General features: G+C 38.8%; 1 protein-coding gene across 6 annotated transcripts in view; it reads left to right on the top strand.

Moving 5' to 3' along the window:
* Nucleotides 1-16,454, top strand: part of DAAM1 (dishevelled associated activator of morphogenesis 1) — a 183,196-nt gene that overhangs the window by 138,495 nt on the left and 28,247 nt on the right. For 3 of the 6 annotated variants that reach the window (XR_010151138.1, XM_016926912.4, XM_016926913.4), the window contains exons 12-17: nt 171-229; nt 3,742-3,929; nt 4,450-4,749; nt 5,054-5,161; nt 11,625-11,654; nt 13,314-13,420. Coding sequence is in view for 4 of the 6 variants with exons in the window: in XM_016926912.4 (XP_016782401.1) it covers nt 171-229; nt 3,742-3,929; nt 4,450-4,749; nt 5,054-5,161; nt 11,625-11,654; nt 13,314-13,420 (792 nt within the window). In the remaining 2 variants the exon portion in view is untranslated. The remainder of the gene's footprint in view (nt 1-170; nt 230-3,741; nt 3,930-4,449; nt 4,750-5,053; nt 5,162-11,624; nt 11,655-13,313; nt 13,421-16,454) is intronic. The other 3 variants (XR_010151139.1, XM_016926914.4, XM_054666612.2) reach the window with 1 other exon arrangement.

Raw genomic sequence — 16,454 nt, forward strand, 5'->3', positions numbered from 1 at the left:
GAGTTACTGTACACATGCACTATAGCTAAGTAACATCTGGTCTTAAATGGGTTTTAAGCATGCACTGAGGATTTTCTCTGCAGTAGACTATTTTTGTACCTGGGGAGAATGCAGTTAGCAGTGGACCTTTTATATTTTTTGTAATAAACGCTCCTTGAACTCTTACACAGGTTGGTTAATGAAAATGAAGTTAAGCAGTGGAAAGAACAAGCGGAAAAAATGAGAAAAGGTAAATAATGAGGCCCTGATAAGAGGCTGTGTTATTGGTTATTGGGTGACCTTGATTTCCATATATTTTGGAAATTTACATTGATGTTTCTTGTTAGCTTGGTGCAAGCAGCCTTTCTTTTTCCATCTTTTAAGGGCATTTTGCACTGAGTTTCTTAAATTGAGCTATTTTAGTTGTCATACTGATTCTCAAATATTTTATCCTTTTATTATAATCATGTAAATGTTTTGAAAAGCTTATAGCATTTGCTGTTCAGTATTCCTTAAATCAAATTTTCTTAACTACTAATAATTCAAACCCTTCCCCTACTCCGTCATGGCTCTTTAAATCATACTGGGTTTTAAGAAATGTAATAAGGGACTTGAGGAATTATCCAAAATTTTAAAAGAGAAGAACAGGGCACTTGGTTTCTTTTTTTTTTTTTTTTTTTTTTTTGAGATGGAGTCTTGCTCTGTCACCCAGGCTGGAGTCAGTGGCGCCATCTCGGCTCACTGCAAGTTCCACCTCCCAGGTTCACGTCATTCTCCTGCCTCAGCCTCCCGAGTAGCTGGGACTACCGGCGCCCGCCATCACATCCGGCTAATTTTTTGTATTTTTATTAGAGATGGGGTTTCACCATGTTAGTCAGGATGGTCTCAATCTCCTGACCTCGTGATCCACCTGCTTTGGCCGCCCAAAGTGCTGGGATTGCAGGCGTGAGCCACCGCACCCGGCCTACTTGGTTTCAATAACCCAATTCTGTCCATGACCTTGATTTGGTACCAGTTATAAAAAGAGAAGACATTCAGAAAGTCAGTGACCATTTCTGAGATATGTGTTACGAAACATTAGCTGGCCAGCTATTAGTGTGTATTTGAATATGTCTTTGATATTATCTCTTAGTATCAAATGATAGGAGAGACATTTATGTCCATCAGTGTACCAGCCATACAGAGAAATGTATGTAATTTTCCTTCCTGTTTTAAAATATTAACAAATTGAAGTTGGCCTCTTTGTGGAAATAATCATACTGCCAGCTACCATGCTCTTACCATACTGGTTAACTGACTTCCTTTTCCTTGTCCAAGTTATTCACTCACAGCCAATGAAATACAATAGCATTCACCCCAATATTTAATGTGCTGAAAAGCAGGTCCAAGAGATGCCTAAGCATTTCCTTTTCTCTCATCACATTTCCACTGAGCAGAAAAGCAGGGCCATAACTGATATCAGAAAATACCAATTGTGAACTAACTACTGTTATGTTACGAGTTCCTCATATGTATTCACATTGCTCCCAAATAAGTGATATTCCACATGCATTTAAAAAAATAAATTTCAGAAACTGCTACAAAAATAATAGAAACATTGACTAAAAATCAGGGTAAAGAGATTAAACCAAAGAGAAAATAGTCAATGAGTGGATATTTTAGGAATACACTCTAGAGCATGGAGACTCAAGTGTGCAGGTTGAGGAGAGCACTTAGGATATAAGCTTTCGAGTCATTCATTCATTCGTTCATTCAGTGAATACCTGTTGAATGCCTGTATGTGTCAGGCACTGTGCTGAGCTCTGGGTCTGAGTCTCAACTCTCCCCCTTTCTCACTGTGTGGATGGGCTAAGTGATTTCCTCTCTTCTCCCCCAGTCTCGACCTTTGCAACCTGAGGATTAATCCTGACTCACAGCGTGGTTGTGAAGATTAAATGACAAAACAAATATAAGATCATTAGCATAGTGTCTGGCACACTAGTTGCACAATAAATGATAGCCACTGTTGCAGGATTTAGGTGGCTGAGATGGTACAAAAGAAAATCACCAATGTCAGTGGGAGGAACAGGTTGTTTTAGTGTTTTAAAGTGAAATGATGGGTAGAGTCTAAAAGAGGAAAGATTATAGTTAAATGTTAGTTTTTTTCTAGGAGCTTCAGGTGGCAAAATTGTATTAAAGAGGGCATATTTTGTTAAAGTAGTCCAAGGGTAGAAGTGATAAGGAGACAGAAGTTCTGTGGACCTAAAAGGTAGAGAATATTTGGGGAGAATTCTCTTTAGGGCAGCACACCCAGGAAGTGCTCAATAAAAGCTTAGTGACTGAGTGGTAAATAGATACCATTTGTGGAGAGAGTCATTTAGGCTGGAGCTTCCCAAACCTGGCATACGTCAGGATCATCTAAGCCCTGTAGTCGACCTACAAAATAGACTTCTTGGAATAGTGTCTGGGGAGTCTTGAAATGCTGAAAGTTCTCAGGTAATTCTGAGACACAGCCAGCTTCATCAAAAGCTAATGACCAGTGAGAGGAAGGCAAGTTTCTAGTCCTGAAATTGTGAAAGAAGAATGAAATGGAGATAAAAGAAGGAAAATGGGATATAGAGAGGTCATTTTTGGATGTATTTCTGGAGAAGTTAGGGAGGCAGCAACAGAGTGGTAGAAGTGGATTGCTGACAAAATCCAGGGATTTTAGTGGCTTGAACTCCTCTCTGTAAACTCTAATTTGGGGGAACTCAGGAGAGAGAAGGTCAGAGACAGAGAAAACAAGAATTTAAATGTGTTACCAAATTCAGAAATAGAGACCAGCTCTATTAGTATAGCTCGGCCCCAGTGGGTTATACCTCTAGTGGATTTATTGATATAAAAAGAATAGGAATTGGGGACATGTATTTGAAATAAAAATCCGCAGCCTAAACTTTGTTAGTTCTCTTTTCCAAAACTCATCACTCCTTTCAGCAAGCTTGTATTCATTGGCAATGTGAATATGCATTATGCTGAATTGGATGCCCTGTTTTATTATAGCAGGATTGAGGAAGTCAGTAAAACTACAGCTAAGAGTCAATATTTTTCTCCCCTGTGTTACCTTGATTTTCGCGTTCTACTGACCCCACTCCCCTTAAGATATTTAATACTGAGATGATAACATTTGCTTTCATATGCCTTAATAATTGTTTACTGAAAGCATAAAATACTTCAAGTAGCCTTCTGAGGGGAGATGGGAGAAGTGATTCCATCTGGGGACAAACCCTGGGTCTGACAGCAGCTCTTCCTCACAGGTGAGACCCTCCCTTCCAGCCCTTCGGCTGGTTGGATGTGAGCTGGCAAACCTAATTCATAAAAGCTGAACTACTCTTTGTCTCATTTCTAATTTGTGAAAAGAGGCCATTTGAATATTTATTTTTTTCCTCGTATTGCTAAAGGACCATTTTAATGACAAGATTCTGAATCAACTACCAAACAGTTACCATTCTCCTCCACAAGAAGTCACTCAAACTTTTGTTCTGTATTTAGAACTGTGAGTGTAGGCTCTCTTCTTCAGTCTCTTACAGAACGTAGTTAATAATAACATTGTTCATCCGAAGCCCACTCCAAGCACAAACATCATTTAGCCTTTGAGTTGCTCCCTTTGATGGAGAAGAGGAATAATATTTACCTAATAAAGATCCTCATAATCTCTGCCATCATCCTCAGTCAATTTTCTTTTAGAGAAAATGCTTCAGCTTTGAAGACTCTCCTGTTTTCATGTCCAATTGTTTTCTCGTGTAGAGCACAATGAGCTACAACAGAAACTGGAAAAGAAAGAACGAGAATGTGATGCCAAGACTCAAGAGAAGGAAGAGATGATGCAGACCTTAAATAAAATGAAAGAGAAACTTGAAAAGGAGACTACTGAGCATAAGCAAGTCAAGCAGCAGGTGGCGGACCTCACAGCACAGCTCCATGAGCTCAGCAGGGTGAGGTCTTCCGCTCAGCTCACGGGCAGCTGCCAAGGCCTCACTGACCCTAGAGCCCCTCACCCTTAAGTAGAGAACTTCATACTGGGGGAATAAAATCTGAAATGGCTCATGATTCATCACAAATAGGAGACTCACTCCCTCTGCTATCATGTAGGCAGCAGAGGCTGTTTGGGGGTGCATTTTTAAATACTGTACAAATCTAAGAGCAAAGGAAATTGCATTAGCTTCTTAAAGTGAAAACTGACTTCATGAAAACCAGACTGTCTGTGATGGTGCAAGAAGTGAGAGAGATATGAATGCATCCCAGACAAGTACTTGAGTGTCAGGTACAAAAGGTTGATGCACTGGAGTCCATAAAGGCCCAAAAGAGTCCATTCGACTTTACCGATCCTTTAAACATTCTCAGAAGGGTGAATTTCTCTATAATATACATTTTAGGCAAAGTTACAGACTCTTAAATCATTCAATGAATTTACTTCTTCCATTGATCTTTCTTTTCCTATTTTTATCTTTTCAGAGGGCCGTCTGTGCTTCAATCCCAGGTGGACCCTCGCCTGGAGCACCAGGAGGGCCCTTTCCTTCCTCTGTGCCTGGATCTCTCCTTCCTCCCCCACCACCCCCACCTCTACCAGGTGGGATGCTTCCCCCTCCACCGCCTCCCCTCCCTCCAGGTGGCCCTCCTCCTCCCCCAGGGCCTCCTCCCTTAGGGGCAATCATGCCACCTCCTGGTGCTCCAATGGGCCTAGCACTGAAGAAGAAAAGCATTCCTCAGCCCACAAATGCCCTGAAATCCTTCAACTGGTCTAAACTGCCCGAGGTGAGCCATTTGTTCCAGTTTTCCCTCTAATGGATAGCATTAGCAGCTCATTGTGTTATCACTGAAAGGGAAAACAGCCCTGGCTGTTAAATGATTTCATTTTCTAATGTGGACCAAGAGTTCTCACTAGCTCAGATATTTAAGTGATAAAGCTTCTGAAATAAATGACACATTGTTTGAAACCCGTCACTTTGAGTGTCTGGTAGACTGAAAAATTTGGGATAGAAGCACTTTTTAAATAACCATGCCTGTTCTTTTTATGTATAACTGTAAACTATAGCACTTATTACATTGATGTTTCTAGAACAAACTGGAAGGAACAGTATGGACCGAAATTGATGATACAAAAGTCTTCAAAATTCTAGATCTTGAAGACCTGGAAAGAACCTTCTCTGCCTATCAAAGACAGCAGGTAACAGCATATGCCCTCCAGACACCAAAAAGGTAGAAAAATCATGTCTTATGCATGATCTCTGGCCCATCAGCCATGGCCGTGATGTGACCGGCATATGAATTCTAGGCTGTTGGATCTACCCTGTGCATGTCCATGTCTCCGTCCAAGTGCCTGTTAGTTGTATGTGAACAGTCGAAGATATATAAGCTCCTTGTTAGGGAGTTTCATATCTGGTATATGTCTAAGACCTTGTCTCTATTGGTGTAAAGAGTTTTGTATGCTGTCACTTGTATTTAGTCAAAATGGTTCACCAGGAGAAAGTAGAAGAGTTAAGTAACTTAAATTGTCACCCCACAATGTTTGTATCTAAAGCTATTTTGGTTCATCTGAATTTTTTAAAAATACATATCAAATGGTTACCATTTGAAGCAGAATTCTTTGTGAAATGGATGGAATTTTTAGAAGTACGGAGGTTTTTAAATGACTATAATTTGGCCAGTAGATGGAACTTAGGAGTTTTTACTATATGTCGTGAACAGAAGTGGGGTTGTAAAGACCGAGCAAGTGGGGAGATGGTAATGGTGCAAATAGGACCAGAGACGCTACTGAAAAGTGAGCAAAGCTTTTGTAATAGTAGCAAAAACATGTGATTTGGTGCCTGCTGGCACTCCACATTGACAAGGCATCACTATGTAAGCCCCAGTCACATCTGTGTGGTACCTCTTGTTCTTCAAGAGGGCATCGTGATAGAGCCTCTTAAAGTTAGACCAGAAGAGAACACAGCAAGGTGGCCAGGTCTGGAGAGTTTCAGAAGAAAAAAGAAAAGGTGGAGTAGGATCCCAAATAATCAAAGCCTTGAGAAGAGAAAACTTGAGTCCAGTAGTGTGAGAAGAAAGATTCTTAAGTATGACTGAAGAGGTGGAATGATGGAGAGAGCAGAGTTCATCCTAAACAGGAACACACGAATGCTGGGCCTCTTACGGGGCTTTCCTTGGGCTTTACTGAGAGGCCCTTAACTCCCAGATGAATCATGGGTGGAGCATCCTTAAACAAGCAGCAGACTTCCTAGTTGGTTTCCTTGGCTTAGTCCCCAAGAAAGAGTGTATCAGAAAAGAAATACTGAGCACCAAAAGAGTAGATGGACTCAGGCTAGGGGGAGAAACAAAAACTAAGGGTTTCTTGTTTCATTTTGTTTTGTTTTTCAAAATGGCCTTTGATACATCTGAAATGGGGGGGAAAAAGCCAATATTTAAATGAATATTTTTCCTTAAGAAAGGGAAAGCTTTTCTGCAATGCCGTTTATGCTACTTTAATAAAATACAAAAATAGAGGCGGTTGCCTGCCATAGTGACATGAACCCTTAAAACAGGAGCCCTCAGCTGCCCACCCCTACTGTAAGTAGAAAGGCAAACTTGGGCAATGCTATACACACCAAATAAGGGAAGATGAAAAAAACACAATGAAGATAAGGCATTGGCCAATAGAAAGCAAAACAATTTATCCTTCAAAGGACAAAAGTTGTCTTTAGAGTCCTCACGTGGCAGGGACTGTGACCAGACTCATTCCTGATTGGCTGCAACATGCTGCCTCTTTCTCTGTCTGCTGTCCTGAGAAGGTGTCTCCTTGGCCTTGACATGGAATCTTGATCCATTTTAGCAAATTTCCTGATAATTCAAATAATCTTCTAACCTGGCTACATGTCCCATTGCTTTCCCACTTCAGTTTTGATCGCTGATACTGTTCCATGATGGTTGCCTAATATGAAGATTTGAGAATGTAGAGAAGTAAATTAAAGGAAGGAAAAGCAGCAGTTGTTCCAAATGATGCTATTCAAGTCTGAGCATGTGGGTTGCATTTATTATAAAGGCAGGTGGTTGAAAGACCTAAGTTTACAAGACTCATAATTAACTGGCTTTCAGCAGAAGGTGCAGAAGGATGCTGCCAAAATGCTCTGGGACAAATATGTGGACAGTTCTCAAGAGCTCTGGGAGACAAGATTGCAGAAAGCCTAGCAATTGGGTAATTGTCTCCTAGCAACCAACACTGTTTAAGTAATCAGTAGGCATTCCAGTCAGGAGAGTCCAGAACATTTCAGTTATACTTAACACTAAGTAGACCAGTAAGTAGAATCAGTTGTGACCGTATTTTCAATAGCACTTCCTGGAGAAAAATTTCAGCATACCTGATCAGCTTGAGTAATTCAAGTAGGTTTTCTCTTTTGGTGCAAGAATTTGAAATGAGAATTTTTTAACTGTAAATATATTTTCTAAATAAGGATAATTTGAGCCATTTTATTGAAATTACTGAATTCTGATAGAAAATCCAAAGATGTGGACACTTTAGTTGGAATATATAGGACACAGTAAAGAAAATGGGTTGCCTGTCATTGAATGTCCCCTTATCTCATGACCAATGGAAATACTCAAGACCTATGCATTTTCATTTCAGTCTTGGCAGTGCATTATATAATTCACTTGAACTGCTCTCTTTTCTACTCGCAAATGAATACTCGGGATCTATTTTTTTCCATGATGTCTCCTTTTTCCTCCCTCCAGAGTCATGACACCCTGTTCAAACTCTCTGGACTTCAGCCAGTTGTTTGGCTAGATACAATTCTCAGAGAGGCAAAGGAACATTACAAAGGTAATGGCATGAATACCATTACCTGTATGCATGCAACAGGAACCCTGCACAGAGTAAGATTTTGGAAAAATCTCAGTAATGTCGGATTAGTATAATTTAGATGAATACTGAGAAATGACACTTAGGGGATATATGCAAACATAAGTGTATATGCACACACATATATGCTTACACATATCTGCATAAAATATATCCAGTTGATGTGAGGAATCATTAAAATCAGAACTTATATTGTCTGCTTTGTATACAAAGTACTTCAAAGGATGAAAATGTGTTAAATTTTTGCACAGGCCCACAGTGTAACTTACAGTATAAAAGCAGAGATGAGAAAAAGCTGTAAATAACTATAATATGGACTACAAGATGATAATATTAAGCATCCATTACATTCCTGATGCCAAGTATGATACGCACAGTTCCCAATCTCATCAACCTTAAGATTTAGTTCTCAATGGAGCTCTTATACTTATTTTCTTCCTTAATGCTCACCCCCAACTCTATGAGTAGATATTCATATTTTATAGATAATAAAAACATGGCTTGGTGTGTATTTAGTAACTCCAAAGGGACATAATTCCCAATTTCACTTTGCTTTTCCCCATGGTTTTTACTTATTATAAATGTCAGACTTTGTATAGGATTTTCTTTAACTCCAGCTTTAAGAACAAGACTACTCCTATTCAGAATTTTTTTTCAATGTAAATATCAAAGGTGTGCAGAGCTTATTATGTAAGCTTATGTGCCACCTGAAATGGGATCTAATAGCAGGCAGTTATTTCTCCACTCACTTTCCAAAAGTTCATTTGAAAGTCAGTGTCTTGAATCTCAGGTCCTCTTTTTCTCATTGAAACTACATTATACATGATTTCCAGGTCAGCCACAAAAGACTGATTTAAATGGTAGCACATTGCATAGCAGTACTTTTCAGATACAATTAAACAATATTCATCTCCGTTTTATGGGAAATTTTCATCCCTAGATGCTATAAATTCATTTCTCTCTATCCATACAATTGAATAGAGGGGAAATGAGCTAAAGGCACTACATTTACCTAAAGGGAGTCATATCTCTGTAGCAACAAATTCACAGTTCACTATCTCTTCCTTCCCCCTGATCTTTGCTTGAGGACAGCCCTTCCTTAAGGATCCTATTGTCATCACATTGTAAAACTTTTCAAAGCCTCTACTCTGGGTTAGGAACAAAGAATAACGGTGGTCTCAGGCTCCAGAATCCAACCTCTCCTGCTTGTATGTAATACACAAGACATTTTGGGGGCTCCATTTAGAGCATTCAATGATACCTTCTGATTTTTTATAAATTATCAAAGAATTTTCCTTTTTTATTCTCTTTACAATTTTTATTCTATAGATATAATTTTCACATTGAAAAATGTTATGATTTAAGATATTTATTTCAGTAGGCTTGATCCTTAGCCATGGCACATGAAAACAGAAGAGAGAAATATAAATAGTGGTGTTGTTTTTTTTTTTCTTAAGACCAAATGTAAGTTCTGTAACTGAGCTTCATGATAAGAGTTAATCAGATATGGGGTTTTATATAAATATAGTGTATGAATTTTCCTGGATAGAGATTCATAATTTTTACCAGATTTACAAAAGTCTCAAAAAGATTAAAAACCATTCATGTAAAAGTTATGATTATCTGTGAAGTGTTGAGTCATTATCCCATTGTGGAATTCAGTCTATAGCACTATCAGCACTGCTTCCTGAAAATGCAAGTCCCAACTTCCTATTTATACTCCAAGCCCTAAGCTTTATGCCAGAAATTGCCTGGAAAAACCAGACATCCTGTTAGGTGAAGCCAAATATAAGTGATTCTACCACATTTGACCCAAGCCAATTAGAAGTATCTTTTGTTACTTCTCTCTGATTTTTCAGTGAATAAGCTTTCAAAAAGAATGTTAACCTACTTGAAATAGGCCTGGAAGCATCATTATTTCTAACATGCCCCTTTGAATGAAACTCATAAGCTTTATGATTTTATTTCTAATGTGCCAAGTAAAGGACTTTTAAAAGAAGTGGAATCTTTAGGGTAATAATTGAAGAAACTCTTGCTTGGCATTCTTCATCCTCACCTCTAGAAAGAAAATGTATTACATAGTTGTTAACTATTACACTTATTGCTGATGGTGGTCACAAATTGGAGATCTTGACCAGCTGTTTTTTCAGCTCAACTGAAAGCAGAGCCAAAGGGGAATAAGTGGACTTGATCATCAGGTTGAAAGATGAAATAATTGTATTACTGTAGCTTCCAAGTACTGAGCTCATACATATGTGTCAGATACCTATGTGTCAGGTACTGTACACAACGCATTACATGATTGTCATGTTTAATCTTCACACCAATCAGTTGTTAATTAACCACATTTTACAGACAGATAGACTGAGCCCCAAGCCACACACCCGGTAAATAACAGTTGCCTGATTCCGCAGGCCTCTACACTAGAGGTCAGAAGTCTTAATTTCCTGATACTGGGAACTCATAAAATAGGATGAGTTGCCAGTGAACTTCAAAAAAGTTTCTTCTTTGAGGGTCAGACAGTAAGAGCAGAATCTAAGTTCAACTAGCAACTCTCTCTTTAAGAGAAAAAAAATAGGTTAAGATGACTTCATGGAGTTCACTTCGCCATAGTCTTTTTTGCCCTTGAAAGGAAACTGCTTTTACAGGAAGAGTCCTAAGGAGCTTCAGAGTAGACAACTTGGCAGTTATAACAGAGACAAAAGAAAACTGGGATATCAGAGGAGTATCCATTGTTTTTTAAATGCCATTCTAGAAAAGCAGTCCCCCCTTGTATGGCTAGAGCAAGGGGAGGACACATTCTGTTTCTCACTAGAGGAATTATGTGAAACAGCTCATCTGTGTAAAATTGGCCTTGGCAATGCTGCTGAGACCAGTTAGACCTTAAGGAATCTGCTGAGCAAATGCTGGTTGTGCAAGCTGTTGGCCCGAAAACTGGGGCGTGTTTTGCACACCAAAGCCTTATTCATTTCAGCATTGCAAAAATATGCAACATATGCTGTAACTTTCTCACAGCATGTCAGTTACCTCTTCCTCGTTCCCTTTTTCATTCCAAGTCTTTTCTAAAAACTATTTCCAGAAGAGACTGCTGACCTTGTATGCTTGAACAGTCCTGGGGCAGTTAGGACAGGGCCACGAATGGCTGCACAACACACGTATCACTGATTTTCTCTTAATTGCATGTTCTTTTTCCTCATACCTACCTGTAGCACCTACAGGCATTATTTGCACTTTATAGGGGTGCTGAGGGTTAATATTACTGACTTGAGTTGTTCAACCTGTCTTTTCTCAATCCTTCCTTATAACACAAGATGACAGGAGATTATTTTCATCAAAAAAAAGTTTATTTATTTATGTATTTTTGGTTTTCCTATTAACAGTAGTAATAGTTTCCTCAAGTTGATGGGATTGATTTTCTCCTGCTTCAAGTAAAATCATCATGTTGAATAAATGGAGCCAGTGGTCATTTCAAAGAGGATTTGTTCCTTTCCCAGCTTGGGTCTTTCTCAGGTGTTTTAAGCCCTGTCTTTTCTGAATTTGATTTTCCACCATTGAAAATTGGGTACAGGAAATGTCATCGTCTTTCTCTACCCTGAATGCTTAGTATTGTGCTCTTCATGGTATTCAGCCAAATTTTCTCATCTTCATCAACTCTCATTGATGATCCCAGGGGCATAAATCATCTCTTACCCTACATCACTTGTTTCCTTGACTGCTTTGACTTTCCCCCGTTTGTTGCTGTGACTTCTGAACTGCATATATCTGATTTGCCTTTTCCATGCCTCTGCCATGGCTGTAGGATTTCTTTGTGAACAGTAACTCCAAGCAGGTAAGTGAGCTACTACCTAAAGCTTGCTTAATATAACTCCTTGGCTCACTGTAAGCTTGAAATCTCTTCGTTATCCAGGGTTTTGTTTTTGTTTTTGTTTTTTTACATAGTGTAATCTAATGCCTAGGTAACTCCACTTTGGATTTCAACTCTTAAATGAGTATCTAGAGGTTCGCCTGAAATTTTAGCATGAGACAGTTGACATTTGATCACCTAGTGCCTCACAGTATAAATTCCATATTGCCTTTGTTTTCTAAACTGTTACACAGTTCTAGAGTTCTTTGATTTCTTTACTTTTTTTTTAATGCTACCGTTATTGGTATAATAATTTATATAATTGTTTTTTTCCTCCTAATTCCTGAGTGGGAAATATATGAAAAAGGCTTGATGGTGTATATAAGACTTGGACTGTTGTCTTCTGATAGTTATCAAGTACTTTTTATAGATTGCATAGGCTGCAGTTGAATTTAGATGCTTGATATGCTTAGTGTCTGAGCAAGCCAGATTGCAGTCACGTCACTACAAATTCATTTTCTTTTTAAGCTGCAAAAATTTAAACAGTAGTACAGACTCATGTTAAAAACAGCAGTCTGATCCAAGATTTTGTAGTTTGTAGAACTGATAATGTTTGATGTTCTCCATAAATTCACGAGGCTTAGTAGGAAAGTACGTAGAATTTTTAGAACTTAAACAGACTTTAGAGATACTACTTTAATTCAGCCCCCTCATCAAATGAGGAAACTCTGTAGGTAAGTTGAATGAATAATTCAGCTAAGATTCTTTATCTTTGTGTAAAATGTAGATACAACTTTGCAAAAGAAAGAGCTACTTAATCAGTTTTCTTACATTTTTAAAACACTGTAACGTTTTTAATTGATTCTCACTGCTAATGAAATCAAACTTGCTATTTATCAAGTTAGCCTTGAACTTTTTATTATTACCAATACTCCTGATGCTCAGTTCACTCTAACAGTATATTATACATATTTTTGGTCTGTTCCACCTGAAATTATAACTGGCCATCATAGCTTACAGATTTTTATACAGCAACAGAATATGCAAGTAGCCTTTTATTGTTAGTTCAGGTAACTGAACTCATGCCTCAAACTGCCCCTTCCCATTGTCCATCAGGCTCTGGAGTAATGAAAGTTACCATCTGGCTTTGGGAGCTTCCTGTTGTACATGAAGATGTTTGGGAGGTTTTATCGTTTAGCTTTTTTGAGTGCTCACAATGCAAATGGTTCTGGGGTGAATGGGCCTTGCAAGTGGCTGGACTGGCAATGGCAAGCCTCAGCTGAGCCTGATTCATAGTGACAGTTCTTCTGTCTGCAATCCATAGGAATTTGGGGGACAAAAGGAGGGCACCACTCACTGATAATTTATGCACACTTAGCATCTTCAACTTAGAAGCACTTTGTTCTTCCAAATAATGCTTTTTCAAATGTGGGTGGTCAGCTTTTCTTATTATTTCCCTTTACCAACTAGACTGTAGCCTTTGTTTCAATTCCATCATTCTCCACACTTCCCACCATTTCAGCCTTGCCCATGTGTATACGAGTGTGTGTATGTGTATATGAACAACAATGTAAAGGAAAGTGTGTATCTGAAGTCTGAATGTCCCTGTTGGACTTTGATGGATTTCTTTCGTGCTCTTTACAGAAAGAAGCAGATGCCATTGATGACACTCTGAGTTCCAAACTTAAAGTCAAAGAGCTTTCGGTGATTGATGGTCGGAGAGCTCAGAATTGCAACATCCTTCTATCGAGGTATTGTTGATGTTGAATAAACATGTCTAGTAGGACCAACATTTCCATTCTGTGGCTCAAAACCACATGTTAGTGATTTTGTTTTAATTGTACTCTGCTTAGGTACAGTTCTTTGGATCCCCTTCTGTTAAAATGAGAACAGCTCTTGGTGCTTACTTTCCCTAGTGGAACATATCAGAGCTGGATGCCTTCTTTCTCAAAGTTTAATTTCCACAGACCTCTAAATGTAAAGGCAGAACACCCTAAGTCAATCTTTTCTTCCCAGAAAGCCTGTAACATCGACTTGACTTTTATTTACACTTCTTGGCCTTAGAGATATTTTGGTCATTTAGTAGCATTGTCACAGAATCAGGACCAACAGATGAAGGCTCTTTGTTTTATTTTGCTTTCTAATGTCACCTTTTTTCATTTCAAGGTTATATGATTTCATGCTCTTTTTGAGCATTTTTATAGCTAAAAGGATATGTAAATCTCAAACCTCCGTGAAATGCTAATTTATCCAGTTCAGCCCTGTTCAGAAATCTTTCTCATAATTAGTGAACCATCACAGCCTTGGAACTTGAAAAGAAGAAAGGAAATTTGGGAGCCTGGAATCTGATTGCAGCTTCGGGCAATGTTGTCAGGTTTTTCTGGGCATTTCAAATAGCTTTTCTGTATCTAGTTTCTTCTTTTCTGTAAAAGGAACTTTCACATTAGGCAAAGACACCTAATGCTTATGGAGTGAGTGAAGATGTAAAGAATCCCGAGTTTGGGGCTTTAAAGATAAGTTACATTCTGGAAGGAATGTTGTATATGCATTGAGGCTGGTATAAGGTGACTTCTTTTTCAGGGACTATGAAGAGAGGGAAAGTAGTAGTCCTTATTATTTAGATGTTCTTAGAATGAATTTCTTTTAACACAAAGAGCTAGTGCTTGGTTTTCATGGAAGTTGATTCTTAGCCAGATATGTATTACTTCAGGGAGCAAATGTTTCTTTTAATGAAGAGAAATTTAACCTTAGTGAGATCTTTGAATTGTAATGCAACTAGTAAGGTAACCTGAACCATCCTGTTAACATTTTATTTCTGCCTCTGGCTGAAAGCTGTGTAAATGGCCATACCTTGTGTTTATTCTGACTTTTGTTCCATGAACTATGCTCAGGTTAAATAAAATATCTATCTGCCTCAGGAAGCCACCACTTAAAATAACTTGAAGGTCTACTTATTTTTCTTCTACAGTAGTCCCCCCCCCCTTATCCACAGTTTCACTTTCTGCGTTTTCAGTTACTCACGGTCCAGTACAACAAGATATTTGGAGGTAAACTGCATTCACATAACTTTTATTACAATATATTGTTTTAATTGTTCTATTTTATTTTTAGTTATTGATCTCTCACTGTGCCTGATTTATAAATTAAACTTTACCCTAGGTATGTATGTATAGAAAAAAAAACATAGTCTATGTGAGGATCAATACTATCCACAGTTTCAGGCATCCACTGGGGGTCATGGAACATATTCCCCTCCAATAAGGGAAGACTGCTGTACAGTGTAAACAATTTGTTTTGTTACCTTTTTATAAGTAGTATTCCTAGTAGCAAAATTAAATTAACTTGGGGAAAGTTGTGGAGTTTTTTTTACATCCTAGAATTTCTCTCTATATTTTATGCTTGTGCCATCCAGATGAATGCTTTAAAACACTTGGTGAAGGGAGCTGTCACAGAATTTCTATAGTGTTGAAATGCCTTTAGAGTAAAAACTGTGACCTCGTTCCTTATTGACAGATTATTCAGTAGTACTAAGTACCAACCAGGGTAATTACACTAGATATAGATAAGGTTACATCTCTTTCTGGCAAATTTCCCATTCTGTTATTGAGGGAATTAGTTCATATTTGTGGTATGTAAATTCCCTTGTTGCCCTAGGCCCTGACACTTTTGAGGTAACTTAGAACTTGAATGTATCTAAACTCCCTTAAGACAGTTTTAAGAACTGGCCTCGTATCTGTCAGATTATCAATTAAAATCCAGTTTAGTGTATAAGTATTATTACAGTGAGCACAATTTAAAAGTGTGTGTGACAAAGTAATTTTGAGTCCCGTTTGACCTGCTGGCCATTGGGCTGCATTGATAAGGATCTGAAGCCCTCTCTCCCATGGATGCTTCAGTGCCCCGTCCTTTTGTGCTCACTGGTCAGTTGTTTTACTCTCTCATCAGGAAAGCACAGAATGACATGTTAAATGTTGTGGTACAAGTGAAAAAATTAGGCAGATTTAATTATAATTTGTATTTTATTTAGTTTTTTAACCAATCAGCAGTTTACTTTTCATTCTTCCTTTTTTGTTGGCAATTTATTACTATGCACAAAAGGAGCTGGGGACATAAAAGGAGAAAGAAGTAGGAAAACGTGTTCAATACTTTTTCTCTTAGTCACCACTTTGGAGCATTTTTTTGCCCAGCACTGTGCTGAGTGCCATAGGACGTACCAAAAGTTAAGATAACGTTGCTGCCTTTGAAAGCACATGGCTAATTGGAGAAGAAAAATGACACCTGTGAGAAGATTTGTGCGCACTTCAGGGCTTACACTGGTCTGACTGAAGGACATGGAGCCCGGCCATGTAGGAGGGGCACCAGCAGGGCTTATTGTAGAAAGTAGGCCTCAAAGGCAAGGACTGTTATATGACAAGAGGAGGGGCCGGGAAGGTGGTGTCAAGGAGGCGTGCAGCAGCAATGATGTGGGAGGGACATAAGCACAGTTAGTAGAGAGCCCTGCAATCCCGGCAGAAAATTATCAATTGGATTGAATGAAACCAGGCAGGAGAGCCCGAAATTCAGGCATTGTGCATTTATAAGGGCATGAGTCAGCCCAGAATCACATCATAACCTCCTCATCTATAAAATGAAGATCATGAGGGTAGCAGCCCTGCAGCAGCAGGTGAGAATTCCTCCTAGGATGTGTGCAGCCCCGGGAAGGGTGCCTGCATGGGAGCTGCCCAGTCAGTGTCCTATTTATGTATCCATGGGATCAGAACTGGTGCCTTTTGTTCAGTAGGAGGA

Source organism: Pan troglodytes, chromosome 15 (genome assembly GCF_028858775.2).
Source record: "Pan troglodytes isolate AG18354 chromosome 15, NHGRI_mPanTro3-v2.0_pri, whole genome shotgun sequence".
In the NCBI taxonomy this organism is placed as follows: Eukaryota; Metazoa; Chordata; class Mammalia; order Primates; family Hominidae; genus Pan; species Pan troglodytes.